The sequence below is a fragment of the Mugil cephalus genome, chromosome 1 (genome assembly GCF_022458985.1).
Source record: "Mugil cephalus isolate CIBA_MC_2020 chromosome 1, CIBA_Mcephalus_1.1, whole genome shotgun sequence".
NCBI classification, from domain to species: domain Eukaryota; kingdom Metazoa; phylum Chordata; class Actinopteri; order Mugiliformes; family Mugilidae; genus Mugil; species Mugil cephalus.
Genome location: NC_061770.1, coordinates 44,076,746 through 44,089,841, shown reverse-complemented (window position 1 = coordinate 44,089,841; position 13,096 = coordinate 44,076,746). Strand labels below are relative to the sequence as shown.

The 13,096-nt window shown below is 42.5% G+C and overlaps 1 protein-coding gene across 1 annotated transcript; it reads right to left on the bottom strand.

Annotated features, from left to right (window-relative positions):
• Nucleotides 1-3,690: 3,690 nt before the first annotated feature.
• Nucleotides 3,691-8,066, bottom strand: LOC125003972 (alpha-2 adrenergic receptor). The gene has a single exon (XM_047578251.1). It carries the CDS (start codon nt 7,698-7,700, stop codon nt 6,408-6,410), a length of 1,293 nt encoding a protein of 430 aa, XP_047434207.1. The 5' UTR covers nt 7,701-8,066; the 3' UTR covers nt 3,691-6,407.
• Nucleotides 8,067-13,096: the final 5,030 nt, after the last annotated feature.

The following is a 13,096-nucleotide window of genomic DNA, read 5'->3' as shown; positions in this document are numbered from 1 at the left end:
TAAAATGCATCGACTCTGCTAATGAGACTTGGCCTCAACATCCACAGACTTTCACTGTTGTTCAGAGGTGATTTACATCATCTTGCTACTATACTATAATTATTATGTTTTGTTGAAATCAACCTAGCATATTAAGACATAACACCATTAATCAGTGACCAACTTTTATATCTTCACTGAGAACATTTGCCGCGTGGAGAATGTCTTTGGTCTATTTTATTGGAATTCTCAAGTACAAAAGAGCAGAAATATTGTTACTCTCAAATCATTTATTAATTCGCTTGCGCATCTTTGTGTTTGGTTATGAGGTCAGCTCTCTTTACTGGAGTCCAGGTCGATCAAGGACCCGGCACAATGGCTGCAGGAGCATTGAAGCATCACTCGTACAAAGAAACTGGTGCAGACAAAACGCGGCCTCGGGTTATTTAAAGTGCAACGCACTGTCAAGGTATTTCAGGCGGTTGTTTCAGCAGCTCGTCTTTTAAAAGGGGAAAATCTGAGGCGGAGAGTTAGTTCGCTCTCTTTCCAGTCGAGTCATTTATGCCTCTGGACGGGGACGGCTGGCCGGATTCCTGCCCAGGCAGCGAGTTGTGAGCTCAGCTGTGTGGGAGTTGGTGAACAGGATCTGCGGAGCTCTCCATCATTATCTATGACAGCCACGCCGTGATGTATGACTGCCCAAAGTAAGCTGGCTAATTCATCACACACTGAGGTGTAGATTTAGGGGGTTGTAATGCTGCGCCGCGTCCTATATTAATCTAACGTCAGCCGCTGTGTTATTGCCGAGTCTTACTGAGGAGTCGGTGCGATGTAAACACAATATATTTAGAATTTCTTGTTTTTCCTCAGGTGCCACTGACGGGTCCTGCAATGTATTCGTGCCTTAAGTCGGAGGTCTTCAACGTTTTTCAGGACAAGGACCCCAAACTGATGGAGAGATTAAGTAGGGACCCCACCTATTATATGTGTTATATATTAAACTAGTGCTATTTAGAAATATACATCATTATTATCACTTTGCATTCAATATTAATCTATCCCCTATCCCTTTACTTAAATATGTTGGATTCAAGTTAATGTGTATTTAAAGAAATTTAAATTTATGGGGGAAATTAAAAAAATAAATATAAAAAATGTCTAATCAACCAAAGATTTTGCGACCCATCCTGCAGCACCTCTGCAAACCCCCTGTCAAACACCCACGCCCTGATACATTCAAGTCTCAAACAGTAATAAGAAGTAGTCCAGGGAAACTTGTTCTCAAAGGTAAACACAAATTTGAATGAAACTTTTTTTTTTTTTTGAAGGGCTCAGCCACCTAATAGCTTTTTTGGGATGGTTGCACCGTTGCAATCTCATGATAGCTCGCCCATATTTCCCCCCCACTACAGGGGTCTGATGTCTGGCAGAAAATTGAAGCCAGTCAGGTGTGGCAGCTTCATATCCACAACACTCTGAGGCCTTTCATCTTTCACAAAGTTTGCCCGGCTTCAGTAATGACAATGACGAAACCTCATGTGATGTTCATTGAGGACATTTTTTTTCTTTTTTTCCCCAGAGAAGTGCATTTGAAAATCAACAGGAAAAAAACTAAACAAACAAAAAAACACTTTAAATGCTAATTATTTAATCTAGACATGGTTTATTTGCTGTACCTTCTGTGTACCTCCACATTTATGCATCTGATAATGCGTCCCTTCTATTAATGTATAAACAAACGTATGTATACATATTTATAGATGCCTGAGATAGCTCTCATAACTTCAGCTGCACTGTCTTTGTTGTTCTCTGCTTTCCAGACAAAAGCCGGATGGTGACATCTGTCTGAGCAAAGAAGTAGCACCTCAAAGCCCTCGCTCTGGAGAATCGATGTAAAATGAGACACAGACACGCACAAGCAATTTCATTTCATAAGAGGGAAGGCTTTCTTCTTGAAACTTAGACATCATTTATCTGTTGTTTGTTTTTTCTTTTAAAAAATTAGATATTTCCACCAGGTGTGACTGTCAGAAAGAAGCAGGTGGATGTACGTGGGCCTGCCTTTCCAGACATCTGCGTTTGTTTTAGACTTCTGAGATACTTCTAAAGTCTGGGGTGGTTTTTGTTTCCGTCTAATCACATCCTTCGTCTCAGAGCCATAAAATTGAAATAATCAGAGTTGAGGACCAGAACTCAGTCAACACTTGAGATGTGAGATTTTTTTTCTCCAAATAAAACATTTCTCTGATTATTAACAGATACAGTACTGGGCAAGCCTTTAAGATAGCCTTGAAAGTAAGGAATTTAAAAAAGAAAGAAAAAGAAAGAAAAGAAAGAAAGTGCATACAAAATGCAGCTAAAAAAAAAAACTAAAAACCAATCAATATTCAATAAGTGTTAAATAGTCATGTTTTTATATAACACCTTACTGAGCTCTGCCCATTTGTTCATTCATTCACCAGCTAATGCAAAATCCTTGCTCCATGTACTGAGCCACTAACTGTTAACCATCTGGTTCATGGACAACCCACCCCCCCACACAGCTAGGTATGCCCAGTTATCAAGGTACTTGGCAGGTAGGCTCTTGGAAATATCAACTATCTTGCAGAACTGGCCTCATTTGATCTACGGGCTGTCTCAGTTGCTGCTGTCCCTTCTAGTAACTTCTAGATATTTAGATCCAGGTTCTGTGCGATCAGTACCACCTGCTGGGGTCTGCACAGCTGCACAGGCCGAGGGTTGTCCAAGAACCAGAAGGTGAACAAATGGATAGCTGTGTCGTTGTGACTGAAAAAAGCTTTGAGGTCTAACAGGTAGAACGGCGCTAGATAAATTGTTTGAATGATTTGCGATCTTTTAAGAAAACCTAAAACATTTTCACATAAAGGATAGAGCCTAGTGTGTTGGCATGTCAGCATGTCCTCTTCAACAGACCCAACAGCAGAACATATTTTAGTAAAGGGATGAGGGATAGCTTAATATTAAATGCAAAATGATAATAATAGCATTAGGCTGAGTTAGTAGGTAGGGGGTCCCTACTTAATGTCTCCATCAGTTTGGGGTCTTTGGTCTGAAAAACAATAATACGTTGAAGACCCCTGGTTAATAATGAACATATTAGAACATTAGAGAGTTTGACAGTGAGGAGTTGTCACAATGGGGATGTAGTGGCTACAAATGTGTACCTTCATTTACTTATCACCCACCACTACATCTTAAAGAACATTGAAGCTGCCGCAATTAGAAAAAGCTCTGTACATTATTAGTGAATCCAGTGACTGTGCATAATGTGAAGGTTGTTGCTCTGAGTGACAAACCCACAGAAAATAATCAGAGTGTTCTGCACTTTCCCTCAGATCTATGGACCCTTTTTTGTGTCTTTTAGCTGCTTGTTTTGGTTTCAGGACCCAGGGCTGTACTGTCTGGCTCACTCTCACTATGCTCATCAGCCTCTGTTTCCAGTGGAAAAACTCCAGATAAACCCTCTTTCCAGACATATTTATTGACAAAGCGGGAACGACCCTCAGCTAAAGACCCAGATATTTCCTTCAGGAGAGAGAATATTGGGCTGGCATTCATTAGGTGGCCAGAAACAAGATTCTTGCTAATGGTCTGTGTCTGCTGGAAGTTGTTTTTGTAACAAAATGTATAACGGGGGAACAGCCATTAAGAAATGTCAGTATTGCACAAACTAATGAGTTCCTTGAGGAATCGATTGAATTACTTTATTCTGTTAATTACTTTCAGAAATGACAAAAGCCAAGAAATTCAAACACTTTCGCTCCGAGTAGATTCGCTCGGTATAAATGTTCCTCTGGCGGCCTTGATTTAAAATCTGTTCAAATTTGCCAATGCTGGTCACAAGCCGCCCCTTCGTTTGTGATTCTTGAAAACCGCAGAGGTTAATGTGCAGTCAGATACATTTTCTCCCAAGAAGACGCTGTCCTTACCAAACCCATAAATCGTGAAAAGAACGAGAGGAGAGGACAGCGCCATCAATCTGATTTATCTGATTTCTCCTTCTTTGACCTTATAAAGAAAGCATTTAAGACATTTTTACAAATATGAACATGAAGTAATAAAACCAGTGCTTGTCTGGTGCTGAGATTTAGCTGAATAGTGTCTGTGCTGCTTCAATGGTCGTATTTATGCAGGAAGGGACAACTTTCTTTATAACTTAGGAAACAACGTGTACACAGCGGTGATGGAGATAAATCTGCCTGGTGTCTTCATCAACTCCTTCAAACCTCCCTGCTAATTCTCTATATTCAAACAATAACACTTGGTCTTTTATTTATTTATTTTTTTCCCAGACATAAATCTTTGGCGTCTGCGAACAGCAGATGGGCTCATAACCCGTCACAAATGGCTTTTGGCTGCGCACAGCTCAGCCACAGCAGAAAAGTAGGAGGGAAACAAGAGTTCGGTGTGGAGAATTCAGTTTCACCTCAGTCTCGCCCACAGGGGCTTCGGGGGACATTAGATTATGACGCTGCCAGAACCAACATCAAACCTGTTGTGCCGAAAGGTCACCAGCAACCCTCAAACGATCATGGCCCCCATCCCATTAGAGGGACTGAACCATTTTAAACTCAAACTGCTGAGAGCGTCTTGTTGAGTGGATCTAAAATGTGCTGCTTTGGCGTCTGCTCTTGATTGCGCAGTTTCCCCATCGAATTAAAACACTGTTTACTATAACACGGCCGACCAAAATGTCGGATCTCGCTGCTTTGCATATTGGGGGACTTTCTCATCTCAGCTGAAAAGTAAACTGCTGAGCTGGATTAACTGAGGGGAATTTTAATTTGATGGAAACCGATACGTCCACAGACGGAGAGATGGCAGCACCGCTCCGGGTCTGTCAACATGTTTTGTTGAAAGAATGACACAGCATTTAAAATGTGCACTGAACCGCTGGGCGAGGAGGCTCATGACCGATCCTTCGGGCTCCCACGTGGCAACACCACAACACCAGGTGCTTCTTCCAGCTTTTATTTTCAAGCACAGGAGAAGATGCGTACTGCACTTCGCGAAGTACGCACCCAAAATCGGCAACAAAAAAAAAGACAGAGAGGTAGATTCTGAAAGAATAATTGCCAAAATGAAGACATTTAATCATGAATTGAATCTTGTAATCTGCAGCGTTAGTGTAACTCCGATGGGACTTGCTCTGCTTTTGGGCCGTGCCATGATGACACCCGAAGCAGAGGTGCTCAAGCATGTACAAGCCGACACGGCCAGCAGTATTACAGCAAAGCACACGGAGAAAAGATGGTTAAAAATCCAAACCGGTGGTTTCAAACACGGGGTTCGTGTCTCTCAAAGAGGTCGGGAGATAACTCTGAAGGCTCGTGGCTCACGTTTTCTTTTATTCCTGCAAACTAGTGGATATCTCGCAGCCTTCCAAACCCCAAAAATGTATTTAAACAGATGAATCTGAGAAAGTGAGTTTATTTTGTCCAAAGCACTTATGACTCATGCTCAACAGTTTAAACATGTGACAGAGCATTTCCAGGTAAACAAACCAAAAAGGTTTAGGAACATGGTCGTGTTTGCAGGATTATTAACCAAGATAACTGATTCCACAAGAGCTTCAGTCTCTCTGAATATGAACTATTTTCTGAAGATGCCAAATTAAGGCACAACACGGGCCTCAAGTCTGGTCCTTCACATACTCTTAATAACAAATACGCATAATTAAATAATCTTAATTCAGTTGTTCGAGAAATACGTTCATTTTCTTTCTTGCCAATTAAGATGAGCAGCAATACCACTTTGATGTCTGTACAGTAACTACTGTACAGTATGTAACTTGAGCCAGGAGTAGCTTAGTTTAGCTTAGCTTAGCTTAGCTTAGCATGAAAACTGGAAATTGGGAAACAACTGGTCTGACTCTAAAAATTCTGTCGTCACATTATCTACAAATTCTACCATTCAGTTTTAAAACCTGCTTTGTTTCAGTTCTGCCCGTGTTTCCCTGTAATGGATGTGTCAGACTGAATAAAATTAATAAAAAAAAAGCGAGTAGTGTCCTTGTGGGGGGGAGAAATAGACACATTGTCCAGAATGGGACCAAACTGACCTGGACATCAACTTGTGTTCTTCTCCAGTGCCCTCTGGCAGACAAATGAGCCATTTGTGTATCTTTAGTGAATTTATGGATGGATTTATCAACGATGATGGACCATTAAAGCATTACGGAACACTTCAGTAGGAGGAAACAATGGTGGGGCTCATTGATCCAACTCCCAGTAGATGGTTCAGACCTCCCACTGCCATGACTGAAATACAACAGGACAATGGGACATAAAGAGTGGCAGTAACAAACACATAAGGTCTTTTCTTTTTTTTTTAAATTCACTATGGTATTTCCTGTGAGATTGTCAGGGTGGCACAGCAGCAGCAGCAGCAGCACCTCTGCTTCGCATCTAAAAGGACTTTTTCCACGACTTGCAGAGGATCTTTTGGAAGGCGTGTCTGAAGTCCCGGTTGAAGATGGTGTAAATGGCGGGGTTGAGGGAGCTGTTACAGTAGCCAATCCAGAAGAAGAATTTGAAGAGGGGGTCGGGAATCTTACAGGAGTCCCTGCACACGCCGTACAGGCTGTAGCTGAAGAAAAAAGGGAACCAGCACACAACGAACACCCCCATGACCACAGCTAAGACGAACGTAAACCTCTTCTCCCTGGCTTGAGAGGCCTTTTTTCTGGCTAAAGAGCTCCTGCGACGTTTCCTCCTGGAGGCAAACAGGTCCATGGACTTGTTACTGACCCTGGAGATGCGAGTGGAGAGGGAGCTTTTCTTGTGGCCGGCCCTCTTGGCTCTCTGGGAGTCCTGCCGCTGGGGTCTGTGACCTTTTCCCTCTGAGGAAGAGCTCTCCTCCAGGTCGGCATCCTCAGTCTGCTGACCGATGGTGATGGTGCGTTGGCTGGGCGTGGGCGGGCACTGACAGTGACCGTTCTCTCGCTCCACGTGCAAAGGGGAGGTGGCTTTGCTCAGTCCATTTTCAGTTTGTGTAACACCATCTGGCCTGGGATTTTTTCCCGACATGCTTCTAGTTCTGGTTTTGGCCACCTGGTATATTCTGATGTACACCAGGATCATGATTAAACAGGGAGCGAAGAAGGACGCGATGCTGGAGGAGAGGATGTACCAAGTGTCATCGTTCAGCTCGCACTGAGGCTGAGAGCTGACATCGTTGCTGCTCTCGATAGATATGAGCGGGGGGGATGAGATGAACGCAGATATAAGCCACACGATCACAATGATGCACTTGACGCGTTTGGGAGTCCGCTTCAGGTTGTACTCTACAGCCTGCGTAACGGACCAGTAGCGGTCCAGGCTTATTGCGCACAGGTGCACTATAGACGAAGTACAGAACAAAACATCCAGGGCCAGATAAATACCGCACCAAACTTTTCCAAAATACCAGTAGCCCATAAGTTCGTTGGCTAGAGAAAATGGCATCACCAAAGTGGCGACCAGGATGTCCGCGGTGGCCAGAGACACCAGAAAAAGGTTTTGGGGAGCTTTCAGCGCCCTGCTCGTCAACACCGCGATAACGACTAGAATATTTCCAACAACGGTAAAAAGAATGAGAAAACTTACAAGAGCCGCAATGCCAGCGATCGCTGCTAAAGAATATCCACTGTCCAGACTCCAGGATGAATTCAAATGGACCACCGTGAACGTGTCAATTCCGCTGGCGTTGAGCGAATCCATCCCGGCTGTGCGCGCTTTTACATATGTATCCTGGACTGATTGAATGTTGGCATAAATGCGCGTTTAGCCCTCTAATGACAGGAGAAGTCCAAGGAAAAAAACGCGCATCTCCGTGGCTAATTTACAAATCTGACGACACGGATAAGCGCGCATGAAAAAGGGTTCCCACTTGATGGAGACTTGGGAGGATATTTGCAGCTTGTTGGCCAGATGCATCTCAGGATAACTTAGTTAATTTTTTTTTTAAGGAAAGAAAAAAAAAAAAAGAAAACCCCTCCGTGTATCCTGCTACAATCTCGTCACGCGTCTCCTGCTTGTCAGGAGTTGAGTGGCGTCCAGACGCAGCTCTCCCTCCTTCAGCACCGTGCGTCCTCGCTCCTAATGATGCCCCATGTGTTGTTCTCATAAAACTCACCCACTGCTGCCCCGCCCCCGGCACAGACGGCATTTTCATTTTGTGATAAAGCACAACGCTGTCTAATTATTCCAAATTCAAAATTAATACGAATTGACGTTTTTTATATATATATGTGTGTGTATTGCTCCTGGAAAAATAACGCTTAAAGGATATTACAATTTGCATAATTTATGAATCGGTGAAAAGGAGTCGTGATTATTCTTGTAAACGTTGTGTTATGAGTGTCTATTAAAAACCTTGGCAAATGTTTCTCCTCCTCAGTAAACCTCAACTCACTGGAGGTCGGTACTGGCGCACTCACAATGAATTATGTTCCTACTGCGAGCTGCTGCCCTAAAACAGCCATAAAAAGAGAGTAGTTTTGGGGGAAAATGCAGAAATGCACCCTGCACAAGACTGCACAGCAGGACTCATTTTGGAGCTCTCTGTGCGCATGTGTCAGGAGATGGCGAGATAGGAAAAGGCGTTGAGGGAGGTTGGAGATGTGGACTCTGGGAGCGGAGGCAGTTCAGACGCACCTCTGTCTGAATCAGGTGGAGGGGATGATCTGGATTTTCAACAGTCTGCTGCCGTTCGCCTCTTCTTACACACTTTCCTACGCTGCTGCTGTCGTGCACTAGAGTGGGCCGGACTCAGAACATCTGGTAGTGCAGCCGGAGGGTGTGCAGCATGTGTTTTCCAGTGTTAATAAGTTCAATAAGATGCCTGCTCACAGGATACAACAGGACATCTCTAGACATGAGCCTCCCACTATTCAGAGTGAAACATTGTTGATTTGCAGTGACCCATTTATTGCTTGGTAAACATGTTTTCCTAAAATAATAATAATAATAAATGATTAGTTTTCAGTCACAAGTGAAAAAGGGGGAGAATTTATTTCTTATATTACATGTTGTTGCCACTCACGCGTAGTTTTCATGGCAGAAATTCTTCAAATTATATGAAAACACGACTTTGAGCTGCTGTAAACAATTTAAACCAGATGATAGGGAGCTCCTCTGAGCCATCTTAACACATGGAAATAGGAAATTGGTTTGCCTGTGCAAGTTTGATAATAATGCACGCCGCGCCGCAGCATATCTTTAAAGTCACTGCAACATTTCCTGTGACTTTGGATGTGAGCAAACACACAGCTGTTCACTTACTTGCACACACATCGTTATGAGGCTGCAGTCCTCAGCTTATCAGAGATTAAAAGTCAAGAGTGTCGGCCCAGTGTGGAAGTGTTGTGTCCACTGGCCTGAAAATGTGGCTATGTTAAGACGGATATTTTTTGGTGTAGCTAAAAGATTCTGCACACGTCTATGAATAGCATTCCTGCAAAAAGTTGTATTCAAGGCTGCGCAGGGGGGACACATTGAATATTTGCACAGCCTTATGTTGTGATACAGAAACATAATGTGACAAATGACACGATAATACCGTGAGTGAAAATATGAAAACCTTTCAGAAAAAGACATGCAGAGGAATTATCTGCGTCTCTGAAAGCCTGTATAAAATTAATTAAAATAATTAGTGACAACAAATAATGACTTATGTCCACGTGCTAGTAAAGGCATCCTTCTTACACACAATGTGACTTCATATATTCATTTATTACATCATGTCATTTCACCATTTGATTCAAAATAATTAAGTCTTCAACGTTTTTCAGGCCAAGGACCCAATGAGAGATTAAGAAGGGACCCCCTACCTACTATATTTTTTCTATATTAAACTCAACTTAGTGGTATTTATAAATATGAGATATTATCATCATTTTTCATTCAGTATTAAGCTATTCAAATAATACACAGGTTCAAACAGTAGGGTGAACATACAACTTCCGTTAACATACACATACAGCGCTGTTTGCTTCTCTACTGCTAATATTGTGTCTGGTTTTCACCTGGGGACTGAACAGACTCTCGGCCAATTGTGGGAAACCTGACAGAATCAGCCCGTAATATGCAGCTGTGTGATTGGCTCAGCAGCGATAGTGCGGTGCCTGGGTACAGGAGGTTTAGATTGACAGATCCAGGCTTTAAAAAAAAAAAAAAAGTTTGAGAAAATTAAAAGATATATGAAAAATGTCTAATCAATCAACGATTTTGTGACCCCCTGCAATACCTAGGGGGTCGCGGACCCCCTGTTGAAGACCTATGATCTACACAAGAAATAATGTTAATGGATACAGTGAGTGGTTAAATAGGAATCAGTTTTAATCAGATGAACGCCTACATGTTTTTTTCTTCTGGGGTTGCCCCGTATGTCACAAAAGTGATGGAAAAACTTGAATTTGCCCTTGAGTGTTGCAAACCCACTGATTTTTATATTTCTTTTTCATGCAAAACAAGGACAAGCATGTTTTAAACATTTTCAGCAATTATACAGACTAGGGCTATAGGCCATCTATAGAGGGACACATGTATATCCACCCTCTCTGTCTGTTTTCCATTTCAAGACTTGTGTGTTGTATTTCCTTAGTATTTTCCGTTAGTTAGTATCCACATGATCCCACATCCTAACATTACGGCGTCTGCTGCAGGGGGAGGTGAGCGCATGACTCACCGTCTTATCTCATCCTGATTGCTCATCCAGGGGGTTGAACCCGTGACCTTCGAGCCACAAACCTGCTACAGTCAGCTCCCTCGCACTGCTCCCAGTGGCTTCCACTCGACGGCGGTGGCACACATGCGGGCCTGAGTTCGCTTCCCTTAAATCCAGAAAATGCCAAACGAGAGCAGAAGAGTCATAATTCATGCTCTTTACTGCAACACACACGAGGCGCCTTAAGTTCCAGTTTTGCACTTTTGTTTCTGTTGCGTTCCACTGTGGGGAGTCCGCTCATGCTGCAGTGTCTGGATGAATATTGCAGCAGCTAACCTGTGCTGTATGCCGTCAATTATTGATTGGAAGCTGCTTATCCTATAACAATTCAATTGGCTGTTATTTGGAAATGTGCTCATGGTGTGGGAGAGGAGGAGGAGGCTGATGAGATAGTAGTGGGCTGCATGGTTTACGATGTGCTGAGTGCAGAAGGAGAGATGAACTGACAGCTGTCAAAGACAATTCATGCTTCTTCTGGGCAATCAGTGATAATGGGGGATGATGTGTTGATGGTTAGTGTGCTGTTGAAGTGGATTCAATCTCAGGTTTGTTAGAATAGTAAAAAAATATCTGTTGTGCAAATTGCTACAAATGGGTACTTCAGGATAATTATGCATGTTGTTTTGCAGGGACAATAGGGGATATCAATCAAGAATCAAGCACCCGACGAGTGATGTTAAAGGCGGCGTATACATGCAGAGCATATGCAGACCCTGCTCAGCTGTGATTGGTCCGCTTGGTAGTAGCGTGTTTCCGCTTCAGTATTTCCGATTGCTTTTCCATTTCCGTGGTTTTTGATTTTTTTGAAAACATCAAGAGAAGGTTAACGGAGGACTTTCATAGATGCAAACATCTGTATGACTCGTCTTCAGAGAAATTGCTGCAAAAGTCGCCATTGTTGAAAGGGAAGCAGGAAGTAGAAACAAAAATTAACCTGACTGGCCAAAAAGACACAGCGCCGTCTACAGCCAACTACATTTTTTATAGAGTGAACCAGATAATACATGGGTTTAAATATGCATCTTTTTGTTTTTATTTCAAACATGTGCAACGTAGAACGAATGGAAACGTATTTGCAGATCTTTCTGTGTGATGACGTCACTGTTGCCCTGTAGTTCACATAGGAATACTTTCTTTTTTTTAAATGAACATGTATTAGATGGCGTTGCATTTGTTTACAGCTTTACTGTGCTCATTAGTTAAGTTTGCACACTTTTTTTTATCAAATCAGAATTGTGTTTGTGTGTTATTAATCAAATATTGCACATTTGGTAGGTTTTTCATTAGTTTGGCCTCTGGGTATGGTTTTAATGGTGCTGTTCAAAGCCTTTGTTGTCCAAATTTTATAAAAACTCATGACTACACTTGATAAAGGATGAGCAGTATGTTGTTTTCAGGAAAATAAATACACATACTCTATTGAAACTGGTCAAATTGGCCAAGTGTCATACACCATTTTATCAATTTTTCATTTAGGGAGCTCGAAAGATAATTAGTGAGGCAAAAAAAAAAAAAAAAAAAAAGTTGAAGTTTTCCAAAACGTTTCACGATCACCTGCTATTCGGGGACAATCATGAAGGTTCTCCTTAATTAGCTCCACTTTGACCTAGATGGTTTCACACTGTCTTCATTTGGAACTAAATGGCACTCAAGAGCAATCTGACAGCAGTGTTAATCAAATGTACCCTCTCAAGAATCAGAGTCAACACATAGATTTCTGGAACTGAAGTTGACAAACAAGTAAACATTCCCTTGGAAGTGACCAACTATAAAAAAAATCACACACAATGCATTTTTAATTGTACTTAGAAAAGCCCCTTTAAAATGACCCAGCAATCAACCCGGGATTTTATCTGCTCTGCTCAGCTCGGCTTCGATGTGAACAGGGATGCCGCGTCGATCCGCTAACTTACACAATGACGTTGATGTACCTGCCTGTCACATTCTGATTTTATCAGTAGACGTCCTGTCAGCCTGTGTCATCGTAGAAGCTCCAGGGCTGCGAGCATCTCAAAAACAGAGCTTACAAGTTTTGGTCTACTCCCATAAGAGACCGATGTCTCAAGGGCAGAGATTTTTGTGCATTTTCCCAATCAAACAAATCAAATGTGTTGTTACACGAAGAATTAGCCCTATATCATGTTCGGGAAATAGCACCGGGGAATGTTGATGTGAACTGCGCATGTGTTTATATACAGCTTGTACAGTGATATCCCACGCTTTTTTATCGATCATGGCAGCACACTGGCAAGACCGTGAGATCCGCAAGCTGCTCTGCATCCGTGGAGAAGAGGAGATTCGGTGCACTCAAATGTGTAATGATGACGTTGTTGATGCAATGATGTATGAGAGGGGGGGAAAAACAGGCACATAGCTCCTACAGCGGGAG